At 46.7% G+C, this 21,001-nt stretch overlaps 1 protein-coding gene across 1 annotated transcript in view; it reads right to left on the reverse strand.

The window, feature by feature from the left end:
• The window catches only part of RBKS (ribokinase), a 399,775-nt gene that overhangs the window by 209,541 nt on the left and 169,233 nt on the right, over window positions 1-21,001 (reverse strand). The window contains exon 5 of the mRNA XM_078647503.1: window positions 11,424-11,588. Coding sequence (XP_078503629.1) covers window positions 11,424-11,588 — 165 coding nt within the window. The remainder of the gene's footprint in view (window positions 1-11,423; window positions 11,589-21,001) is intronic.

A 21,001-nucleotide genomic window follows, 5' to 3' on the forward strand; every position in this document is an offset into this window, starting at 1 on the left:
CTCAGCAGTCACCAAGGAAATGTGGACGGAAGACCACATAAAACATATTGTGTAGAAGAGGCTGCATTGTGTGTCAGACTGGAGATCCCAGATCATTCTTTTTAACCTCAAGAACCAAAACGACACAAGGAGCCAATTCTCAAAAAGACATTTCAATAAACAATCTCCTGCAGGATTGCTGCAATTTTTGCAAGAAAGTTCTGACTTTGTGGAACTCTATAGATAACAGGAGTATTTTTTGGAATCTTCAACTATCTATGGTAACTTGTACTGAAATGTGTAACTATTTCCGTACATAAGAATATAACAGTTGTCCACATACCGAAATAGGTTTACATCTGTAAACTGTTTTTCTTGTTTCGCCAAGTACCCTTTTCCGGTGGAGAAATCCGCCCTTGTGTGAACCCATTAAATGTGGATATGCCCCTTCCTATTGCCACCCTGACCTATTGATTCTTGCCCTTGGCAGGATTAAATGTGCATGCCTTCACAGGGCGTAATACTAATTGAAACTATAGTTGAATACCCACAAACTCATGATTTTGTAGGTGAGAGTCTACCGCCCCAGACAATACCACAACAAATACATGGGAAACACAGGTGGTGTTGCATTTGTTTGTCTCAGTTTGTTTGAGCCCAACCAAGGCCAGTTTTTCACTTCTCTCCATACTGCTGATGTTGCTTGCTTTGAGTGCTATAGCTCACTACTCAGTGGCGTCCATTTTGGGGTACAGTACTTGTGAGAAACGTTCTAAATTACCTGGGAACAGATGTGGGAATGACAAAGTGGCCCTCTTTTAGAGTTTGGTGCTACCTCTGTGAGGAATAACCCTGGTGCAGTAAATACATTAGCACTCACTTTTCTGCACTCAAAAAGGAAATAATTATCAGGAACCCCATTTTTTGTTAGTTTTAGGCATTTAGGAAAGTAGTTGCTGTCATCAACCATCATCCATAATGACCACATTAAATTTAATAAAAGAAACATTTAGAATGGGGGGTAATTCAATTGCCACACATTTAACATGTTCTCTGAGAACAGACGCCCACAGTCAACTGACAGGGCTCAGATATAGGGTCTGTAATTGACAGATAAAAATTGAGCGGCTTATGAAACAAAAAGTCCAGAGTAGCCGCAACACTTCTGCTAATGTACCATACTAAGTCGTCTCGACTACTGTAATGGGCTACTTCTGGAGGCCCCAAAAAACCTGACGGGGAAGTTACAACGGGTGCAGAACATGGCCGCCAAGTTGGCTCCCGCCCTAGGTCCAGCTCTTCCACTCTAAGAGACCTACACTGGCTCCCGGTACACCTGCGGGTACAGTATAAAGCTGCGTGTTTGGTGTTTAAAGCTGTACATCAACAGGGTCCTGTCCCTCTGCAGAATATGTTTGCGTGGTACTCTGCTCCACGGCCTCTTCGCTCTTCTTCGGCGCATCTACTTGTAGTCCCGAGGTTCCAAAGAGTGAGGATGGGTGGCCGCTCCTTTAGTGTTGCAGCGGCCAAACTCTGGAACTCCCTGCCACTATCTCTGAGAAGCCACAGGAACTATTTTCCGTTCAGGAAAGCTTTAAAAACGCATTTGTTTCCAAAAAATGCTTGAGCGGATAAAGTGCAACTGTTCCTAGATCAAAGCGCCAGGATGCCCTTTGGGTGACAGGGCTGCGCTCTATAAATACACAAAATAAATAAATAAATAAATAATGTTCGATATTTGTCCATATGTATTGCACGGATAGAAACCACACAGCCTCAAGATCAGCAAATTCAACCAGGAACTGATTTCGAGGTATACAGAGGTAATATCAGACTAATCTTGGTGTTATAAATGGTGGCTTCTTATTAAGACCTTAAAACAGCACCTTAGGCTTCACCCTTACACGTCACAGAAGCACAGTGTTCAAATGCAGCTAACAAATGTACGTGGTGTGTTTTGGCTTTATTTACATGAAATCAAGCATTTAACCTCATTAATGATATATATTCACTGTCGATACTAGAAATTCATAAACGTGTGTAGGTTAAATTTTAGTCTAACTGTGAAGACATGTACCAGTTATATTGCATTTATTAACATGCATCATGAACTCATTTATTCACGGTTGCATTTATTCTGAAGTTATATGTGCATACATAATCATATATTCAAACTGCATATTGAAATACTTAACTAATGTTAGCTTGACGAAAGGCCTTAGTTCTGAAATGTATTCCTGCTTGCCTTGCGTGTTCTCTCTTTTGCAGGTGTGTTCTCCTGATTTCATAGCTAGACAAAGGAGTATTATTGTATTACTGATAGTGAAGCCTGAAAAGAGAAATCTTGGAAAGGATGTGAGAAGCTAACAAGCAGAAGAGGCCGCTATGCATCGTGTATCAGGAACAAGGAGATACTCAAGGTTGCAGAGAATGTCCAAGTTCATGGGATGGGAAAGTCAAAGGATGTTTCTGATACTTACTGTGAGGAGGAGAAATGATTGGCTCTCTGGTGATGTGGGGAAAGATACGATTGTTCCTGAAACTTCTTGTTTATGATTAGTCTCACAATGTTAGAGTTCTGATCAGATCCTTTTCGACTCTGAGGGGTATAGACCTCTCTATTTCTCTAGCAAGTGTGTAGCTTTATACTAAGCACGTTGGGCCTTATTGCGACTTAGGCGGTCATACAGCAGTGCCGCCAATACGCCATCTACTGCAGAACCGCCAAAGCTGTGTGCGTCCGCCAGATTAGGGGTTAAATCCTGGTCTGGTGGGCGGTACTGTGGTGGTCTGATGGCAGCTGCTATTAGGCTCATAGAAGAGCATAACATGCAGACTGCCATCAACAGAGCATTGACTGCGCCTCCATGCATGGGGTGGCATACATGCCACACCGTGCAGGAACCAGGGTGCAAATCCAGGGGGGGCAATACATGTACTTCCACACCCCTGCATGCACCCCAAGGCCTTTGGTGCCTCTCCGCCACTGAGTCCGCCATGAACGGGGTGGTGGAATGCCAAATTGCAATATGTTCAGCTGTGCCGCAATGGCACCACCAGCATATTGCAGCTCCCTGACCGCTGCACGAGCGTTGCGGGATCCTGGATCCCCAGCAGACACCGCAGTTCTGTGGCAGTCCGACTGCTACATTTGTAATACCACAGGCGGGCCAGCAGTGTCGCTGTGGTGGGATCACCACCACGAGTACAGCAGTCCTATGCACCGTTATACTCATATTAAGGCTCTTAGTCTCTGCTTAGAAGTCTTCTACTAGTGATTTCACTATGCTGACACCTTCCTGCACTTCTGAATTCAGAGCCAAAATAGGGCTAGGTAGGGGGACAGCATGCCCCCTGCCCTTGTTAAATAGCCGATGGGCCCCGGGGAATAGAGTGCTAGGGATGAAAACGGCCCAGGGAGTGGAGCTGTGTGTCCCCCTCCCCCTTGTGTACTTTGCCGAGCCCTGGATTTCCCAGGGCTGAAATCAGAAAAAAGTGGCCAAGCCCCGAGGGATGGGGTCCCGGGGCCGACATCAGCCCAGGGTGGGGAGCCACATGCCCATCTCCCTCTTCAAAATGGTGCCGGCTCCAGGGAATGGAGTCCCAAGGCTGCAATTGGCCCGGTGAGGCAGACTGCGCACCCATCTCTCCTCGATTTTAATGGGTGGCCCTGAGGCCAGGCCATATGGCCAAAACCCAACTGCGATTGGCCGAAGGCTGTGTGCAACGTGGGGTTGGCTATATGGGGTGTTGGCTGTAGGCCCTGCAGCCAACCTACCACCGCGCAGGGGGTTGCTTTTACATATGGTAATTAATAATCACCTTCATTTTAAAAAACGCAAGAAATTCACCAAAAGAAACCAACGTTTAAGTAACATTATAGTTACGGGTAATACAAATATGTGTTTTCAATTTTTTTTAAAACTTAGAAATTCACTGAAAAAAAAGGTTAAAGTAATGTTACAGTTAGGTGAATTTCTCATTGACAATGTTAACTTTTTGAACTGTGAATAACACAGAAATTCACCAATCACAGTTAGTAGCACTAACTATAACTTGTGCCCCCGCTTTGCACTGCTTATGACCTCACATATGATATCACTCATGACATTTTCTATGACATTTATGACATCACTGATGACATCTCAAATGACATCACTAATTACATCATCCAATGGGTATGCAAGTTTCTTTGATTCTCCTTGGTTAGTTCACAGATAGATAATTAAATGGAACACACTCACAGAATCTTGCCTTCTCTTTTTTCCACCTTTTTCTGCATAATGACCAATGTGCAAAAAAGATGTGACATTTCCCGCAGTGACTCTAGACACTTGTCCAGAGTCTTGCAATGCATGGTGGGGTTTCTGGCACACCAGTAACGTAAACCCTCTGTATCTATGTCTACTGAACCAATATATGTTCTGCATAAATATCTACCTTTTTTGTTTTGCCTGTCAGGTAGTATTCACTCTAGGATCTCCCCTGTGTATCATGACACACATGAGTGGCCAAGTTGCAATGTAGCTTTAAGGGCAGGAGATCACAGGAGCAGAAGGACGAGTTTTACTTCACATTTAGTGAATTGCTTGTGAAGTTGTGGATAGCCTCTTCAGTAGTGTAGCAAAGGCACTATGGGCCCTAACACGAACAAGAAAACCTGGTCTCACATCTCCTATTTTAGTAGTAGAAAGCACCACTAATTGGGGTGACGAGGGCCCTTCTAACTGCTCTGTCCTGGTGCCACTGCACCTGCTGCACTATTGATAGCTACATCTCTGAACCTCTTCATTAATCTTCAAAACCGATAAGCAAATTAAAGTGTGCTGCTGTTTTTTTTTGGACCCATCAACACCGACCTCAAATATATATGTATATATATGTATATATATATATATATATATATATATATATATAAACGTATTTTAATGCAGCTCTTTATACTGCACTACTCCCCTTTTTAAGCCCGGTTGGTAGCGGGTGCCCTTACTACCTAATTTCAAGGCACTACATTCACAGATCTCGGATGGATGGAATGCTGAGTGGTCACAGCAGATTTCAACAGTGAGCAGTTAACTCACTGAACCACCAGACCACTAGGCTCTAGCCAATCCCCCCAAACCCTCCTCGACACTTCATGGCACATTATGACGTTTGAGACACGAAGGCTGACCTCCATGACCAGGGACTGAAGTGTCAACTGATAAACCCCCCTGCGCTCTATCCCTGTAAGCATGCCTGGTTTAATATGGGATGGATTCACAATGTCTCCACAAATATTTATTTAAAATGTCTACAGATGCAGCCAGAGTTGTTTCATACCATCGATACACAGTTTACATTGCCAGAAAACTGTAATATTTTAACTTACAGAGATAGGCTTTTCCCCGGGGCACTGTATTTATGTGACTCTGGGGCCGCTGCATTTAACACATATTTAGGGAATTTGCCGTATTTGCCACATCATACTCCATCTGCTGCATCATTTGCAGATTTTAACAAAAACAAAACATGTTTCCAGCTCAAACGAATCCAAAATTATTAAAAATACAGTGACACGTGTTGTCGCGCAGTTGAAGACCCTTCACAAAGATTGACTGGTTGTCTTTCAGTTGCTTATTGCTTCCTCTCGTGTTAAACTACTACTAACGAGGGGTAACATTTACCCAAGCAGCGCTCACGAGTGCAACAATAACACAATAATTAAGTAATACTATCATGAAATGAAATGTTGTACACGACGCCGCATAACTTGTCTTTTCTTGCCACATAATTTCGTCGCAAATTTAGTCTAGCCGCATGATTTGGTTAATTCAATTACATTTCTAACTTTTTGGAATCGTCAAACAATTCCAGAAGTATTACTGGAGCATGCATCTTTGGCAGAATACCACGAGAATGTTACTATTTTTGCATACTGAAACGGACGTGTATGTGCACATGTGGAAATATAATGCTGAACTGATTTTGTACTTTTTAAAGTAATGTATTGTTTTCGCTTTTTAGAGGTAGTAAAACAAGAACGGTCTGACAATCTGTTACGTAAGCAGCACGAGGTCACTCACATATGCACAATCACACACCTACTGAGTTTGCGGTAGCCCCAGAGTTGTGTGCAGTGGAAACCACACATTCTGGCATTCTTTCCAATGGCACCATGCTCTTCGTGTCTTAAACAGGTCAAGTCTTTCAAAATAGACTGCGGTGTATATTCAAAGAGTCCCCTCCAGTACTTTATTTTGAAAAAACGTAAGTGGCAGGGCCCTTCGCATGAGGCCCCTGCAGCCTGCACCACACAGTGTCCCTGACAGCTCTGCCAATGACCATATCAACGCAACTACTAACCAGGGCTTTAAGTAGGATTCTCAAAGGGGCGTGGCCAATGTAATTAAGGACGTGGCTTAAAAACACCTGGGCAAGAAATCTGTGCTTACATAGTGTGCCACTCGACTGGTATTTTGCTGTTTCTGTCAGTGCATCCAGATATATGATACAACAAAAAACATACCTACAACAAGTCAGGACTAGTGGCTTTGTCAATGGTTTTTAGTTGCGTAAGATAAACAAGCAACAACTATGGCTTGTACATAATATTGAAACATCTTCCACTTAAAGCCCTGGTGACACCACGACGATGTTGCTGCTCCTGAGTTTCAAAAACAGAAGAGGGAAATCCAGTGAGAAAATGACTCTCTTTAAAGGATTCCCCTTCCCCTACAACGCTTGCCTGGCATGAGGGCATGCTGTAACTTCTCCACTAGTGAGAAGTGAGCAGTGTGAGCACACACACAATATGTGCCTACTGTCACTGCAGTCCAGAAAAAAACGGACCGCCTGTGCCAGGGCACAAAACAGAGCCCAATAGAGACCCGTTTCGAGTCCCTCTTCAAAAAACTCCTGTGCTCAGCAACGGTGAGACCCAGCCCACTTAAAGCCCTCCTACTAACCAACACATCCTACAAGTTTAACAATTCAGACTATTCCAGATTACCCAAAGTTATATTCATGTCATCAGTGGTAGGTATTGCTCTTTTTTTTTTTTTAATGTATATTGACTTATTAAACAGTTTTTGTGCTCACCTCAAAATTAGACGGACAACTCCACCAGGTGGTGGACTGTCACGAGGGACAGTGATGACATTTAAGTGCTGGTGCCAATCTCCAGAAACCACCGACTCATATTAAGCACTGACCATATCACTTTTTTTTCAGGGTCGTTCGAACACAAGCACTCAAGTGGGGACAACTGGGTCCCCACAACCAGGTATTTGTTCAGTCCATTTTCACTTTTAACCCTTTGCGTTACCCTTCCTTTGCACTACTTTCAGTGATGTTGACTCCCTCCTCCCAAAACGGTATTACTCCTCCCACTGACAGGAGTCTCGCCCCTTTTTGCTGGTAGATACACCTTGGAACACCCACAAAGCAATCCCTAAGGGCAAATATGGTCACAAGGCAATTCCACCACAGTGGCAAAATCCCTTGGGAGCCAATCCATTTATAGGTGCAAAACTATATCCTGTGCATGAGGACTGTGGTTGGCCACTCATAAATATATGTTTTTGTGCACTGAAGTCATAGCGGCCCATTACAAGTGCACCAGGAAACCACGAGGCTTGCTCCCAAGCTGCGAAGGGTAGATCTTATGAAATCATTGTGTTTTTCAGCCTTGAAGAAGCATAAACATGTGAAACATGGATGGTCAATGAGCATAGAATGATGTTATGTTATGTTATTTTTGTCTTTTATAGAGCACGGCTACTCCATAGAGTGTCCCGGCGCTTTTATTGAAACCAATCACAGAGTAACACAACACATTGGAGCAAGGTGAAACAGGGAACAGAAACAGGCTACTGGGCAAAAAGCCAGGTTTTAAGGCCCTTCCTAAAAATCAACAAATTAGAGGTGCTGCGAAGTGCCAAAGGCAGCGTGTTTCACATCTGTGGTGCCAACAGCCCAAAAGAGCGGCCCCCGATGCGGGCCCTTTTTACTCGAGGGACCACCGCAAGGAACAGGGATTCAGACCTCAAGGATCGGGTCGGGTGGTAAAAGGCAAGCCTCTTCTGGAGATATTTTGCCCCCAAAGCATGGAGAGCCTTATGGGCTAAGGTCAAGGCCTTGAACATTATCCGTTTCCGGACAGGCAGCCAATGGAGCGACTGCAGGAGTCCCGAAACTCTGGCACGTCTATATAGGCCAAAAATGGCCCGCGCGGCCGAGTTCTGGACCACCTGGAGCCGCTGCAAAAGGTAGTCCGGCAGGCCAAGATACAGGACGTTGGAATAGTCCAATCTTGAGCCAATTAGGGCCTGCACCGTCAACTTCCTATGATCTACTGATAACAAAGGAAGAAACTTACGCAGCATCCTAAGCAGGCCAAAACAAGTTTCCGTGAGACCAAGAACCTGAGATCTTAACGCGAGGCCATTATCCATCTTAATTCCGATTCTTAGCTAACTGAGACGAGTGTGCTGGAGGGAACATGTTGACCGGCCACCATTCCTGCCAGTCTGGATCGTGAGGGCAACCGAAGAAGAGTACCTCAGATTTATCTGAGTTGCATTTGAGGCTGTTCAGCTGGAACCATTTGAAGACAGCCCCAAGGCACTCACGGATACTCTCTCCATCAAACTCTTCTCCTTTCCTGCACGTAAAGAGGAGCTGAGTATCGTCAGCATAGGATACGATCTGGGCCCCATAAGACTCCGCCAGTGCCGCAAGAGGGGTCATAAAGATGTTGAAAAGCGTCGGGCTCAACACAGAGCCCTGCGGAACTCCGACCCCCAAAGGTGGCATCACGGCAGAGCTGGGTGGGGCCCAGACCGTTTGTCGGCGGCCAGCCAGAAATGATCTAAACCAGCTAAGCACCGTCCCCCTCAGACCGATCTCATAGAGTCTGATGAGGAGACCCTCATGGGGGACGGTATCAAAGGCCGCAGACAAGTCCAGCATGACGAGCATGGCTTTGCCTCCCGAATCCCGCACCTCTTTAATGGCCTCAGACACCTCCAGAAGCGCCGTCTCGGTGCTTAAATTGGGGCGGAAGCCAGATTGGGTGGGGTGCAGGAGATTGTGAGATTCCAGGAAATTGGAAAGCACAATATGAACATGCTTCTCCAGGATCTTCGCCAGCGCCGGGAGGAGAGAGATTGGCCTGTAATTGGCCAAGGCCTCCGGGTCAAGACCAGGCTTCTTAAGAAGGGGAATGACCATCGCCTGTTTCCAAGCCTGCGGGACCACCCCCCGACTCAAGGAAAGATTCAAGAGCGGGTTTGCCAGCGGGTTTATAGCATCGGCCATTTTCGCAAGGACATGGGTCAAGAGGCGACCCAGACTTAAGATTAGCCATAAGTGCCAGCGACGAAGGAATCGAAATAGGTGGAAAAGCAGCCAAAACTGAGCCCGAGAAAGGCCGTGAACCAGACCCGTCTTCAAGGCTCCGAGGAACTTTAAGTACCCTCAGAGGAAAAGAGTCCTGAATCAGTTTGATCTTGGTGGTGAAAAAATCAGCGAGAGCCGAGACCCAAGAGTCCGATGGAGCGGCCTGAGTTGAATTAATTCGTGCGGCTGTGAATTCCCTGACAATTGTAAAGATCTCCTTGCAGGAGGCCGCCTCTATCCTTCTCGCAAAGTAACCCTTTTTCTCCAGAAGGATGTCACAATGGTAGGCCTTGACCGCAGTCCTATAGGCAAGCCTGGCCGCTGGGTCATACTGAGAGCGCCAGGCCCTTTCCGCCACCTTGCACTGCCTACGAGAGGCCGACAGTGCTTCAGTGAACCAGGGGGCAGAAACCCGTTTCGATGTTAGTCGGGGGGCCATCACGGGGGCCAGATCGTTCAGCCTGTCCGTGAGCCACACCTGCAGGGCCTCTAAATCCCTCTCCAGGTCTCCCGAGAAAGGGCAGGGATGATCGCGAGATGCCTGGACCAGCATTGCTGGAGTCACCCGATGAAAGGCCCTGGGGGCTCGCCCCAGCTGTCTAGGAGCGGTACTAGATGGCTTATTGGTACCTAGTACATGAAATTTCGCCAGGCTATGGTCAGACCAAAGCACCGGCAGAAGTGACACAACCTCAATGGGGGACGTGGAGAAAACCTGGTCTAAGGTATGACCCCTTACATGCGTTGGTCCAAAAAGGTAAGGGGCAAGGCCAAGGGGAGCCGTGATCTCCATCAGCTTGATCGTATCAGGGTCCAGACGCTCATCCATATGGAAATTAAAATCCCCAGCCAGGATGCAGTGCTCCGCTCTCAGAGCCAGCGCCGAGATGGCCGACTGAAGCTCATCGAAAAAATAGCCTGCCAGTCCAGGGGGCCTATACACTAAGAGCCCCTTGAGGGATTGATGCGGCGACAGCGCTATAGAAAAAGCAAGGGCTTCAGATCCTGAAATGGTATCCATGGGAATGATGGTACAAGTGGCAGACTTATTCACCACAAGTGCCACACCCCGCCCATCCCGTCCAGTCTATCTTGTCTGAAGATATTATAATCGGGGGGAATTGCTATAGCTATATCGGGATTAGACAAATCCTCAAACCAGGTCTCTGTCAGCATCAGACAGAGCGGCTTTTCGGCGGCCAGCAGATCGTAGATATCCTGCGCATGCCTGCGTGCAGATCTAGTATTAAGAAGCAGACAAAGATGCTTCACACTGTCCGACTCCCTACTTGGCAAGGTGACCGGGGCATAGTCTGGTACCCAGTCACAGCCAGGACAACGTCTCTTACCCTTAAATCGACCCGGGAAGACTGTATAGCAACCACAGGGAATGTTTCGCAGAGCCCATAGCTCGAGCGACGTATAGGTAATCCTAATACCAATGGGATGGGATGATCCAGGTGAAAGAGCCCCACCCGCTGCTCCGCTCGCCTCCGGGACGCTGACGGGCGCAGACGGGCTGGACTCTGGCGTGACTCCGGCGGTGATCCGGCGTTCCCGCTGCGCATGACCGCTGCGCGTCAACATGACTTCCTTAAGAGGAGGTCGAGCGTCCTTGGGCGCTAGAGCGTGTACTGCACGCCCGGCGTCCTTCCCTCACCTAATATGTCATCTGCTTTTTTAAAAATATGATCCATAAACGTGCGTCTAATCTTGGTGTGGTTGAAAATCTATGAGGCTAGGAGCTTGTCACACGTGGATTTTCAATGATCCTGAGTGTAGCAACGCACTGAGACCTCAGTACACAGGAGTAGGGTTTTGTTGGGAGTAGTTTTCAATGGTGAATGAATTCTGAGGCATGGTGATCTGCAAACCGAAGATCAAGATTTAAAAATGTATTGGAAGTTAACAACATGCAACTTATGCATATGTGTGTTTCTTTTTTGCAAAACCCTATTATGAAGGTAATAAACAGCTACAAATGTTTTAACTTTTAAGATTTTAAAGATTTGGGGAACAACTGCTCAATTCAAATACATAAGTAAAGTCTCCATTTGAGATACCTCGGCAGGCGTGAGCCAGTTTTAAGGCTTCAAGAGAAATGGCGGGCGTGATCTCCAGCTGACAAACCATCACCTTGGCTCCCCTGATGGCACCAGATGCCCTCTCTAGGTCTTTGGAGTCCAGAAGTAGGTTGGCACCAGCTACTATGACAATAGCATTCTGACCTGGAAGAAAAAAGTCACAGAACTTTATTCAAAAGGAGTTCATGTGCAGTGTACAGAAGCTGGGTCAAATAAAGTTTTACCATCACATGGCAGCAGACGGCCGAGTGCATCTCTTAAGCATTTACCAATACACCATTATGTAATTCTTATCAAGTTATTGTAAGGTAAATAAAAGGGGAAATAAAAAGCTTTGACTCTTATTACAAGATTTACGGTAACCCCTATTTACTTACAAATGTGTCTATATATGAATCATGATGAGAAGATGTTCAGGAACAACACACCGGTGAGCTGTTTTACCCTGTATATTTCGCAAGGAAAATCCTGGTGAGATGTGTGTGGAAATATGTGCCTGAAATAAGGGGAGAAACGTGCAGAAATCGGTGCTGGAATAATGATTCCAACGATGATTCCCTTTCCACTGGGTCAATCATACACTACTGAGGTAATACCACAGCCGCAACTTGGATCGACCACAGCCCGTAGTACCATTAACTCAGGATCCTGTATTTTCTTAAGTAGTATCCTTGTGCAGCTTACAATGAGGACACTTTTGTCTGATCCCGGCTGACCAAATACCTCGTCATTTACATCACAATGTGACAGAGCTGGATGAGGAGTGAGGAAGGCGGGGATATCACAGGGGCCTTTGGACAGAGTGCCCGCCACAACTGCACAACGCAGCCAGACTTTCATTGCAGGAAACTTTGCCCGCTACATGCGTCCCCCAACCTGCTAGCTGGCATGGAAGACTTGAACCTGGCTCAGCTAGCTAATGGCCTTGTACCCCTGAAGGTCCCTGCCTTAGATTGAATTTTTATGCATGAAGCTCTCTTGTTGACCGCCCCTCCCTGATCAGCAATATCATGAACGGATCCCTTTTCTATTGAGCTGTCAACCCTTCACTTCACCAATGTTCCTCCAGTCGCAGAGAAAGCCACCACCAGGCAGTGAGATCACAAGTGCATGGAGATTTCTTAGACTTTTGACCTGGAAGATCACTTGTCAAACCCTAGTGGGTCTCATTAACTCATGTCCTCTTTGTATACAAGACATTCTTACCGTTAGACCAACTTGGCTTTTCAAGGTGGTTAAAGAACACAAATCTAAAAAATGTATATTGGCTCCCAAATGGCACTCCGGGTATAACCCAGTGGATCTAGTGGCTTCCCAACATTTATTGCAAAATTACAAAGCTCTCACATACTTAACGAAAAAGGAGTATCACAAGCAAACGCTTTTAGAGGCACGTAATGCACAAAAGGATTCTAGCTCTCTGAAGGGGGGAAACAACTTCACTGCATCAAACCAACTATTTTGGTGTCACTAAAATGTTAAAGATCGAAGATGTTTGTCAATAAGAGGTAGGAAGAGGCCTGAAGGAATTCTCCAAGATATTGGATAGTAGATAAATTCCTCTGTGGTATACACACATACAAAAGTATACCGTTTTGTCAAATCAGCTGACAATTTGCTCAATGACAGCAACATTCTGGCTCCACGTCGACTTCCTGGATTTGCCAAATGTACAAAGGCAGGTTACTTCTCGCCTAATCTGATATTCCAAATGAACGATAATGAACCCATCTGTGATGTGCAACTCAAGATCAGAAAGTATTTGCATTAAACCTGCTGCTAAAGGATCAGTGGTTGGACTCCCTGGACACAGTGGGAAACTAGCTTATCTCTAAAAGAAGACCACAAGCTGTGGGAGAGCGGCTGCAGCAGTGCGCTCAATGGAATGGGGCTTTGGGCCCGTGCAATGTTGGATGACGTCAGTTGTCAGCAGCATCTGACACTGAAGGCCATAACAACAGGAAGAGCAGGTTCGAATAAATAGGAGTTGGAAGCTGCTTTTGTACTTACAGTTGTACCTTGGCACTCTACTCATTCCTCATGCATTGCACCTCTCCAGTATCAACTCTGCTTTCATAATTACGAATCGGAGCAGGTTTACTTACGCCCAATATTTTCTTGAAATGAGAGAGGTAGGTTACGCATTGGCATCCCTTGACAAAGAAAAAGCATTTGGTTCAATTGGGTGGGATTTCTCATTTGAAACATTGGAAGAATACAACTCTAGCCTCATTGAGTTGGGTAGCAACAAACATCTGGTATTCGGCGCCAAGGGTGAAAGTGCGCTTTACAAATACACGTTATGTTATTTTGCAAACTGGATATTATTATTGTCTTCACATGTTGCATCCGCAGTATTAGCTCACAGACCTGGAGCCTCGGATGTGGCACGAGTCAACGATGCCCTGTGTCAGCCCTCCAGTGCAAATGAAATTCGCCATTGGATCTTCAGAAGAAATCCAGAGAAATTAAATGTTTGAGTATGGAAAATGGTCAGTGGGCGTAACCCATTTTTGTTATACGCCCGCTTCGCTGGGATGGAAAGATTTAGTTGGAAGTCCACCCAAATTTTCTCTCATGAACAAAATGTAATTATTATTTTTGTTAAAGATGGCGGGAGGCCTATTTCTGCGCTATACCACACGCTTTGATGCAATAGACCCGAGTCTGAACCTAGGATTGGGGTTAAACGGGAGTGGATCCTGGTGGCCGGTTGGAGGACATGGAATGGCACGGGATTCTCATGGACACTAAAACAGTGACTAGTCCTACGTACATGACAGGGATTCCCAGATTAGGTTGGGACAACGTGTGCTGGACCGGAGACATAAACCAGTGAAGACCAGACACAAGTCAGGGCCCGCATCCTTGCTCCGGACAGAGGGATGAGTACAAATCAAGGGCCCTTTATTTGCTGGATGGTGCGTAGGCTTGGCTCAATGGATGAAGCTGAGATAATAAAGATGGAAAAAGTATATTGAGATTGGAATGTAGCAGAGGACCAAAGAAATTGGAGAGACATGTAAAAGAGGTTGCTCAATTACAAAAGAGGCGTAGAATTGTCTGATGGATGAATGGGGAGCGTGGAGGTACACGAGTGAGTGAGGATACACGAGGGAGTGGAGATACACGAGGGAGTGACGAGGGAGTGAGGATACACGAGGGAGTGAGGATACACGAGGGAGTGAGGATACACGAGGGAGTGAGGATACACAGGGAGTGAGGATACATGAGTGAGTGAGGATACACGAGGGAGTGAGGATAACGAGGGAGTGAGGATACACGAGGGAGTGAAGATAGACAGGGAGTGAGGATACACGAGGGAGTGAGGATAACGAGGGAGTGAGGATAACGAGGGAGTGAGGATAACGAGGGAGTGAGGATACACGAGGGAGTGAGGATACACGAGTGAGTGAGGATACACGAGGGAGTGAGGATACACGAGGGAGTGAAGATACACAGGGAGTGAGGATACACGAGGGAGTGAGGATACAAGAGGGAGTGAGGATACAAGAGGGAGTGAAGATACACGTGGGAGTAAGAATACACGAGGGAGTGAAGATACACAAGGGAGTGAAGATACACAAGGGAGTGAAGACACACAAAGGAGGGAGGATACACGAAGGAGTGAGGATATACGAGGGAGTGAAGATACACAAGGGAGTCAGGATACATGAGGGAGTGAAGATATACGAGGGACTGAGGATACATGAGGGAGTGAAGATATACGAGGGAGTGAAGATACACGAGGGAGTAAAGATACACGAGGGAGTGAGGATACACGAGGGAGTGAGGATACACGAGGGAGTGAGGATACACGAGGGAGTGAAGATACACAGGGAGTGAGGATTCACATGGGAGTGAAGATACACAAGGGAGTGAAGATACACGTGGGAGTAAGAATACACGAGGGAGTGAAGATACACAAGGGAGTGAAGATACACAAGGAGTGAAGACACACAAAGGAGGGAGGATACACGAAGGAGTGAGGATATACGAGGGAGTGAAGATACACAAGGGAGTCAGGATACATGAGGGAGTGAAGATATATGAGGGAGTGAGGATACATGCGGGAGTGAAGATACACGAGGTAATGAAGATCCACATGGAGTGAGGATACATGAGGGAGTGAAGATACACGAGGGAGTAAGTATACACGCGGGAGTGAAGATATACGAGGGAGTGAGGATACATGAGGGAGTGAAAATACACGAGGGAGTGAAGATACACGAGGGAGTGAGGATTCACGAAGGAGTTAGGATACACGAGGGAGTGAGGATACACGAGGGCGCGAGGATACACAAGGGCGTGAGGATACACAAGGGTGTGAGGATACACAAGGGCGTGAGGATACACAAGGGAGTGAAGATACACAAGAGAGTGAAGATACACGAGGGAGTTAGGATACACGCGGGTGTGAGGATTCACAGAGGAGTGAGGATACACAAGGGAGTAAAGATACACAAGGGAGTGAGGGTACACAAGGGAGTGAAGATACACGAGGGAGTGAGGATAAACGAGGGAGTGAGGATTCACAAAGGAGTGAGGATACACGAGAAGGTGAGGATACACGAGGGAGTGAAGATACACGAGGGAGTGAGGATACACAAGGGAGTGAAGATACACAAGGGAGTGAAGATACACGAGGGAGTGAGGATACACGAGGGAGTGAGGATACACGAGCGAGTGAGGATACACGAAGGAGAGAGGATACACGAAGGAGTGAAGATACACGAGGGAGTGAGGATACACAAGGGAGTGAAGACACACGAGGGAGTGAGGATACACGAAGGAGTGAGGATACACGAGGGAGTGAGGATACACGAGGGAGTGAGGATACACGAGGGAGTGAGGATACACGAAGGAGAGAGGATACACGAAGGAGTGAAGATACACGAGGGAGTGAGGATACACGAGGGAGTGAAGATACACGAGGGAGTAAAGATACACGAGGGAGTAAAGATGCACGAGGGAGTGAAGATACACATGGAGTGAGGATGCACGTGTAAACTCACCTCAGAGAAAGGTTACATGGACTCGTTCTGTCGGGCGAAGCAGTTCATATATTCTGTGGTGTTTCTACTCACTGTGTATTCGGCGCTCAAAAGCTCTCTCTATTGTAACTGTTTCAATACAAATGAATAATAAAAAATGTTTTATAAACAACATTCCTTTCATATAATCTTTGGACACGTTGTTCAAAGCTATAAAAATAAGAGAACTCAGAAAAACAAGAATTGCCGTTCTCTGTACGGATAAACAGATAAACAGTACGCCGAGGACCGGTGCCGTCGAGAGGGCACAGTGTCCTTGAGCACAGTGAAGCATAATGCTTCAGCCCCTCCCTACACAGACTCTCCGAGAAATATTCTTGCCAAGAGAAAGTGAAATGACTGCGTATCTGGGGGCGCAGCAGGGACTGAACGAGTGTGCGTTATGAAGGATAATGGGCTAAAAACACCTCACACTGAATCATAGGGTGTCAGTCAGGTGACTTGGGGGTACCCCAGTGTCCTCATCCTGTATGTATAGGACAGAACACTGCTACTGTTCCACCTCTGGAATGCGAGGTCTGTCTTCTGTGCACATCTGTTCAACTGAGCCAGGACAGCAAGACACGATGTACTATCTGAGGGGCGATGAATACGCGCGCACAGACACACGCGCATACATAGAGACACGTGCGCCCCCCCCCCCCCCCCACACACACGAGCATAATCTAGAGTGATTTCTGATTATAGGATTTCATACAAATCGCATCTTTTCCGGGCTTTACCTATTTTGCATTATTATTCCAAGTCAAAGACGGATTTGAGTACGAAAGAACAAGTTACTAAACTTCGGTAATGCTTTATCGGGTAGAGACTTTAGCTCCAGATTTATTTATTTATTTATTTATTTATGCATTTTTATATAGCGCGGACTTTACCCGAAGGTGTCAGAGCGCTTTACAATAGAACAGAACTGATACATGAGAAAATTCCATGTGAACAAAATACAAAAGCAAACGTTACATTAAATGAAGCAAAATTGACAATTGTGAGCCAGCAAAATACAAGAGGTAAATGACAATCGTGTGCCAACAAAATACAAGAGGTAGCAAACGGTGCATTACAAAAGTGACAATCGTGAGCCAACAAAATACAAGAGGTAGCAAACGGTGCATTACAAAAGTGACAATCGTGAGCCAACAAAATACAAGAGGTAGCAAACGGTGCATTAGAGGAGGAAAAAGTGACGTGTGCCGGTTACAAAAGCGTACAAGATAAACATAAAGGTATAATACTGCAATATAAGGAGGACACTCAAGCACAAGAAGAAACGTTACGTAGGCACTGGTGGCACTTGTGCAGGTATCGAAAACAACCAAATGTAAGAGGTAGAGAACAGTGTGTTATAAGAGAAAGTGACGGGTGCATGTTACACACGAGTACAAAACATGGGTAGAAGGATAATACTGCAAAAAAATGGCGAACTCTCAGACCACATGAACACACTGGGAAGACACTTCCATAGTCAAGTTAGTAGATTAACTAAATGGAAGGGTATTCTTCAGATAATAGAGAGGGCAAGGATTACATTTGGAATCCTTGAAAGAAGGAATTACATTCCTTACCATAGAATAAATATCCCCAGGCGTCAGACTGGATCCAGAAGATTTTTGAGCAGTACGCTTGCATGCCAGTAGGGGCATCTTTCGGCTCCGATTCAGCCGTGCCGGAAGTGACATGTGCAGTACCTATATAGGTGTCACCTCAAAGGGATGATGTCAATTACTTTCCCGACTTTCCACACCAGGTTGCGGAGCAACAATAAGCACTGACCTCTGGTGTGATGACCTAAGGGCCTGAGAATAGGGTGACCAACTGGCATTGGTGCAAATTCAGGGTGGTGAGTGTAAAAATTCAGGACAAAGGGTCAAAATTCAGGACACAAATTCAGGACAGGAGGTCAAAATTCAGGACAAACTTCAGGATAATAGGTACGTTTTACAGACACATCAGAGGCCGCGCAATAGTATATAAGTAAGCCCAGCCATTTCCACACATATTCAACCATTTGCAAACCTATCCATCATGTATCCTTCCATCTATCATTTCACTCATCCATCCCCTCATCCATCCTTTCACTCATCCTCCATTATCCATCCATCCATCCACCCTTTCACCCTATCCATCTGTACACTTATCCATCCACTCTTCATCCCATCCATCCCTTCACTCATCCATTCAGCCATTTACCCTTTCACCAATCTGGCCATCCTTTCACTTATTAATCCTTCCACCCATCCACTCTTTTAGTCATCCATCCATCCTCCCTTTCTCTCTCCATCGACCCTTTCACTTAGCCATCCTTCCTTCCATCCATCCATCCACCCACCCATTCATCCATCCATCTACTCACCCACTCATGAATCCATCCATTAACCCTATCACTCATCCATCTATCATTTCACTCCTTCACACATCTATTCATCCTTTTGTCCATCTACCCTCCCTTTCACTCACTCATCCATCCTTACATCCACCCTTTCACTCATACGTCCATTCATTCAGCCTTGCACTTATCAATCCATCAATCCATCCATCATTTCACTCATCCACCCACCCACCCATCATCCACCCACCCACCCACCATCCACCCACCCACTCATCCATTCTTTCACCCACCCACCATCCAATCCACTCATCCATCCTTTCATCCACCCACCATCCATCCACCCTCTCATCCATCCATCCTTTCACCCACCCACTCATCATCCATCCATCCTTCCACCCACCATCCATCCATCCATCCTTTCACCCACCCACTCTCCATCCATCCATCCTTTCACCCACCCATCATCCATCCATCCACCCATCCGCCCTTCCCCTCATCATCCATCCATCCATCCCCTCATAATCCATCCATCCTTTCCCCTCATCATCCATCCATCCACCCTTCCCCTCATCATCCATCCTTTCACCCACCCCTCATCATCCATCCTTTCACCCACCCCCTCATCATCCATCCATCCATCCTCCCCCTCATCATCCATCCATCCATCCACCCACCCATCCATCCTTCCCCTCCATCCATCCCCTCATCCATCCATCCATCCCCTCATCCATCCATCCTTCCCCTCATCCATCCATTCATCCTTCCCCTCATCCATCCATCCATCCTTCCCCTCATCCATCCATCCCCTCATCCATCCATCCTTCCCCTCATTCATCCATCCATCCTTCCCCTCATCCATCCTTCCCCTCATCCATCCTTCCTTTCATCCATTATCCATCCTTCCCCTCACCCATCCATCCTTCCCATCCATTTATCCTTCCCCTCATCCATCCATCCTTCCCCTCCATCCATCCATCCATCCTTCTCCTCATCCATCCATCCCTCCCCTCATCCATCCATCCTTCCGCTCATCCTTCCTTCCCCTCATCCATCCATCCTTCCTTCCCCTCATCCATCCATCCCCTCATCCATCCATCCTTCCCCTCATCCATCCATCCTTCCCCTCATCCATCCATCATCCATCCTTCCCCTCACCCATCCATCCTTCCCATCATTTATCCTTCCCTTCATCCATCCATCCTTCCCCTCCATCCACCCATCCATCCTTCTCCTCATCCATCCATCCTTCCCCTCATCCATCCATCCCCTCATCCATCCATCCTTCCCCTCATTCATCCATCCATCCTTCCCCTCATCCATCCTTCCCCTCATCCATCCTTCCTTTCATCCATTATCCATCCTTCCCCTCACCCATCCATCCTTCCCATCCATTTATCCTTCCCCTCATCCATCCATCCTTCCCCTCCATCCATCCATCCATCCATACTTCTCCTCATCCATCCATCCCTCCCCTCATCCATCCATCCTTCCGCTCATCCTTCCTTCTCCTCATCCATCCATCCTTCCTTCCCCTCATCCATCCATCCCCTCATCCATCCATCCTTCCCCTCATCCATCCATCCTTCCCCTCATCCATCCATCATCCATCCTTCCCCTCACCCATCCATCCTTCCCATCATTTATCCTTCCCTTCATCCATCCATCCTTCCCCTCCATCCACCCATCCATCCTTCTCCTCATCCATCCATCCTTCCCCTCATCCATCTTTCCCCTCATCCATCATCCAGCTACCCTTCCACCCATACATCCAGCTATTTACATTTTTTCTCCATCCTTCCCCTCACTCATCAATCCATCCATCCTCTCTCATTATCCATGTATTCAATCTTTCATTCATCCATTCACCCTTTCACGAATTCATCCAGCCATTCACCCATCCCTTCACTTACTTACTCGCCCACCTTTCCATATTAATTTTGAGCTGAGCCCTTTTGAGAAGAGGCCCATCAAGAACTTCACCCACGCTGCAGGGGCCGTTCCAGGACTGGGACAGAAGCCACCCAGGGCGGAGACAGGATCCACCACAGGGGGGGACAAGAGTCATCACAGGCGGGGGGGGGTGGACTGGAGCCACCACATGGGGGGACAGGAGCCATCACTGAGGGGAGGGCAGGAGCCATCACAGGAGAGGGAACAGGATCCACCAGGGTGGGCAT

The sequence above is a fragment of the Lissotriton helveticus genome, chromosome 6 (assembly GCF_964261635.1).
Source record: "Lissotriton helveticus chromosome 6, aLisHel1.1, whole genome shotgun sequence".
Lineage (NCBI taxonomy): Eukaryota > Metazoa > Chordata > Amphibia > Caudata > Salamandridae > Lissotriton > Lissotriton helveticus.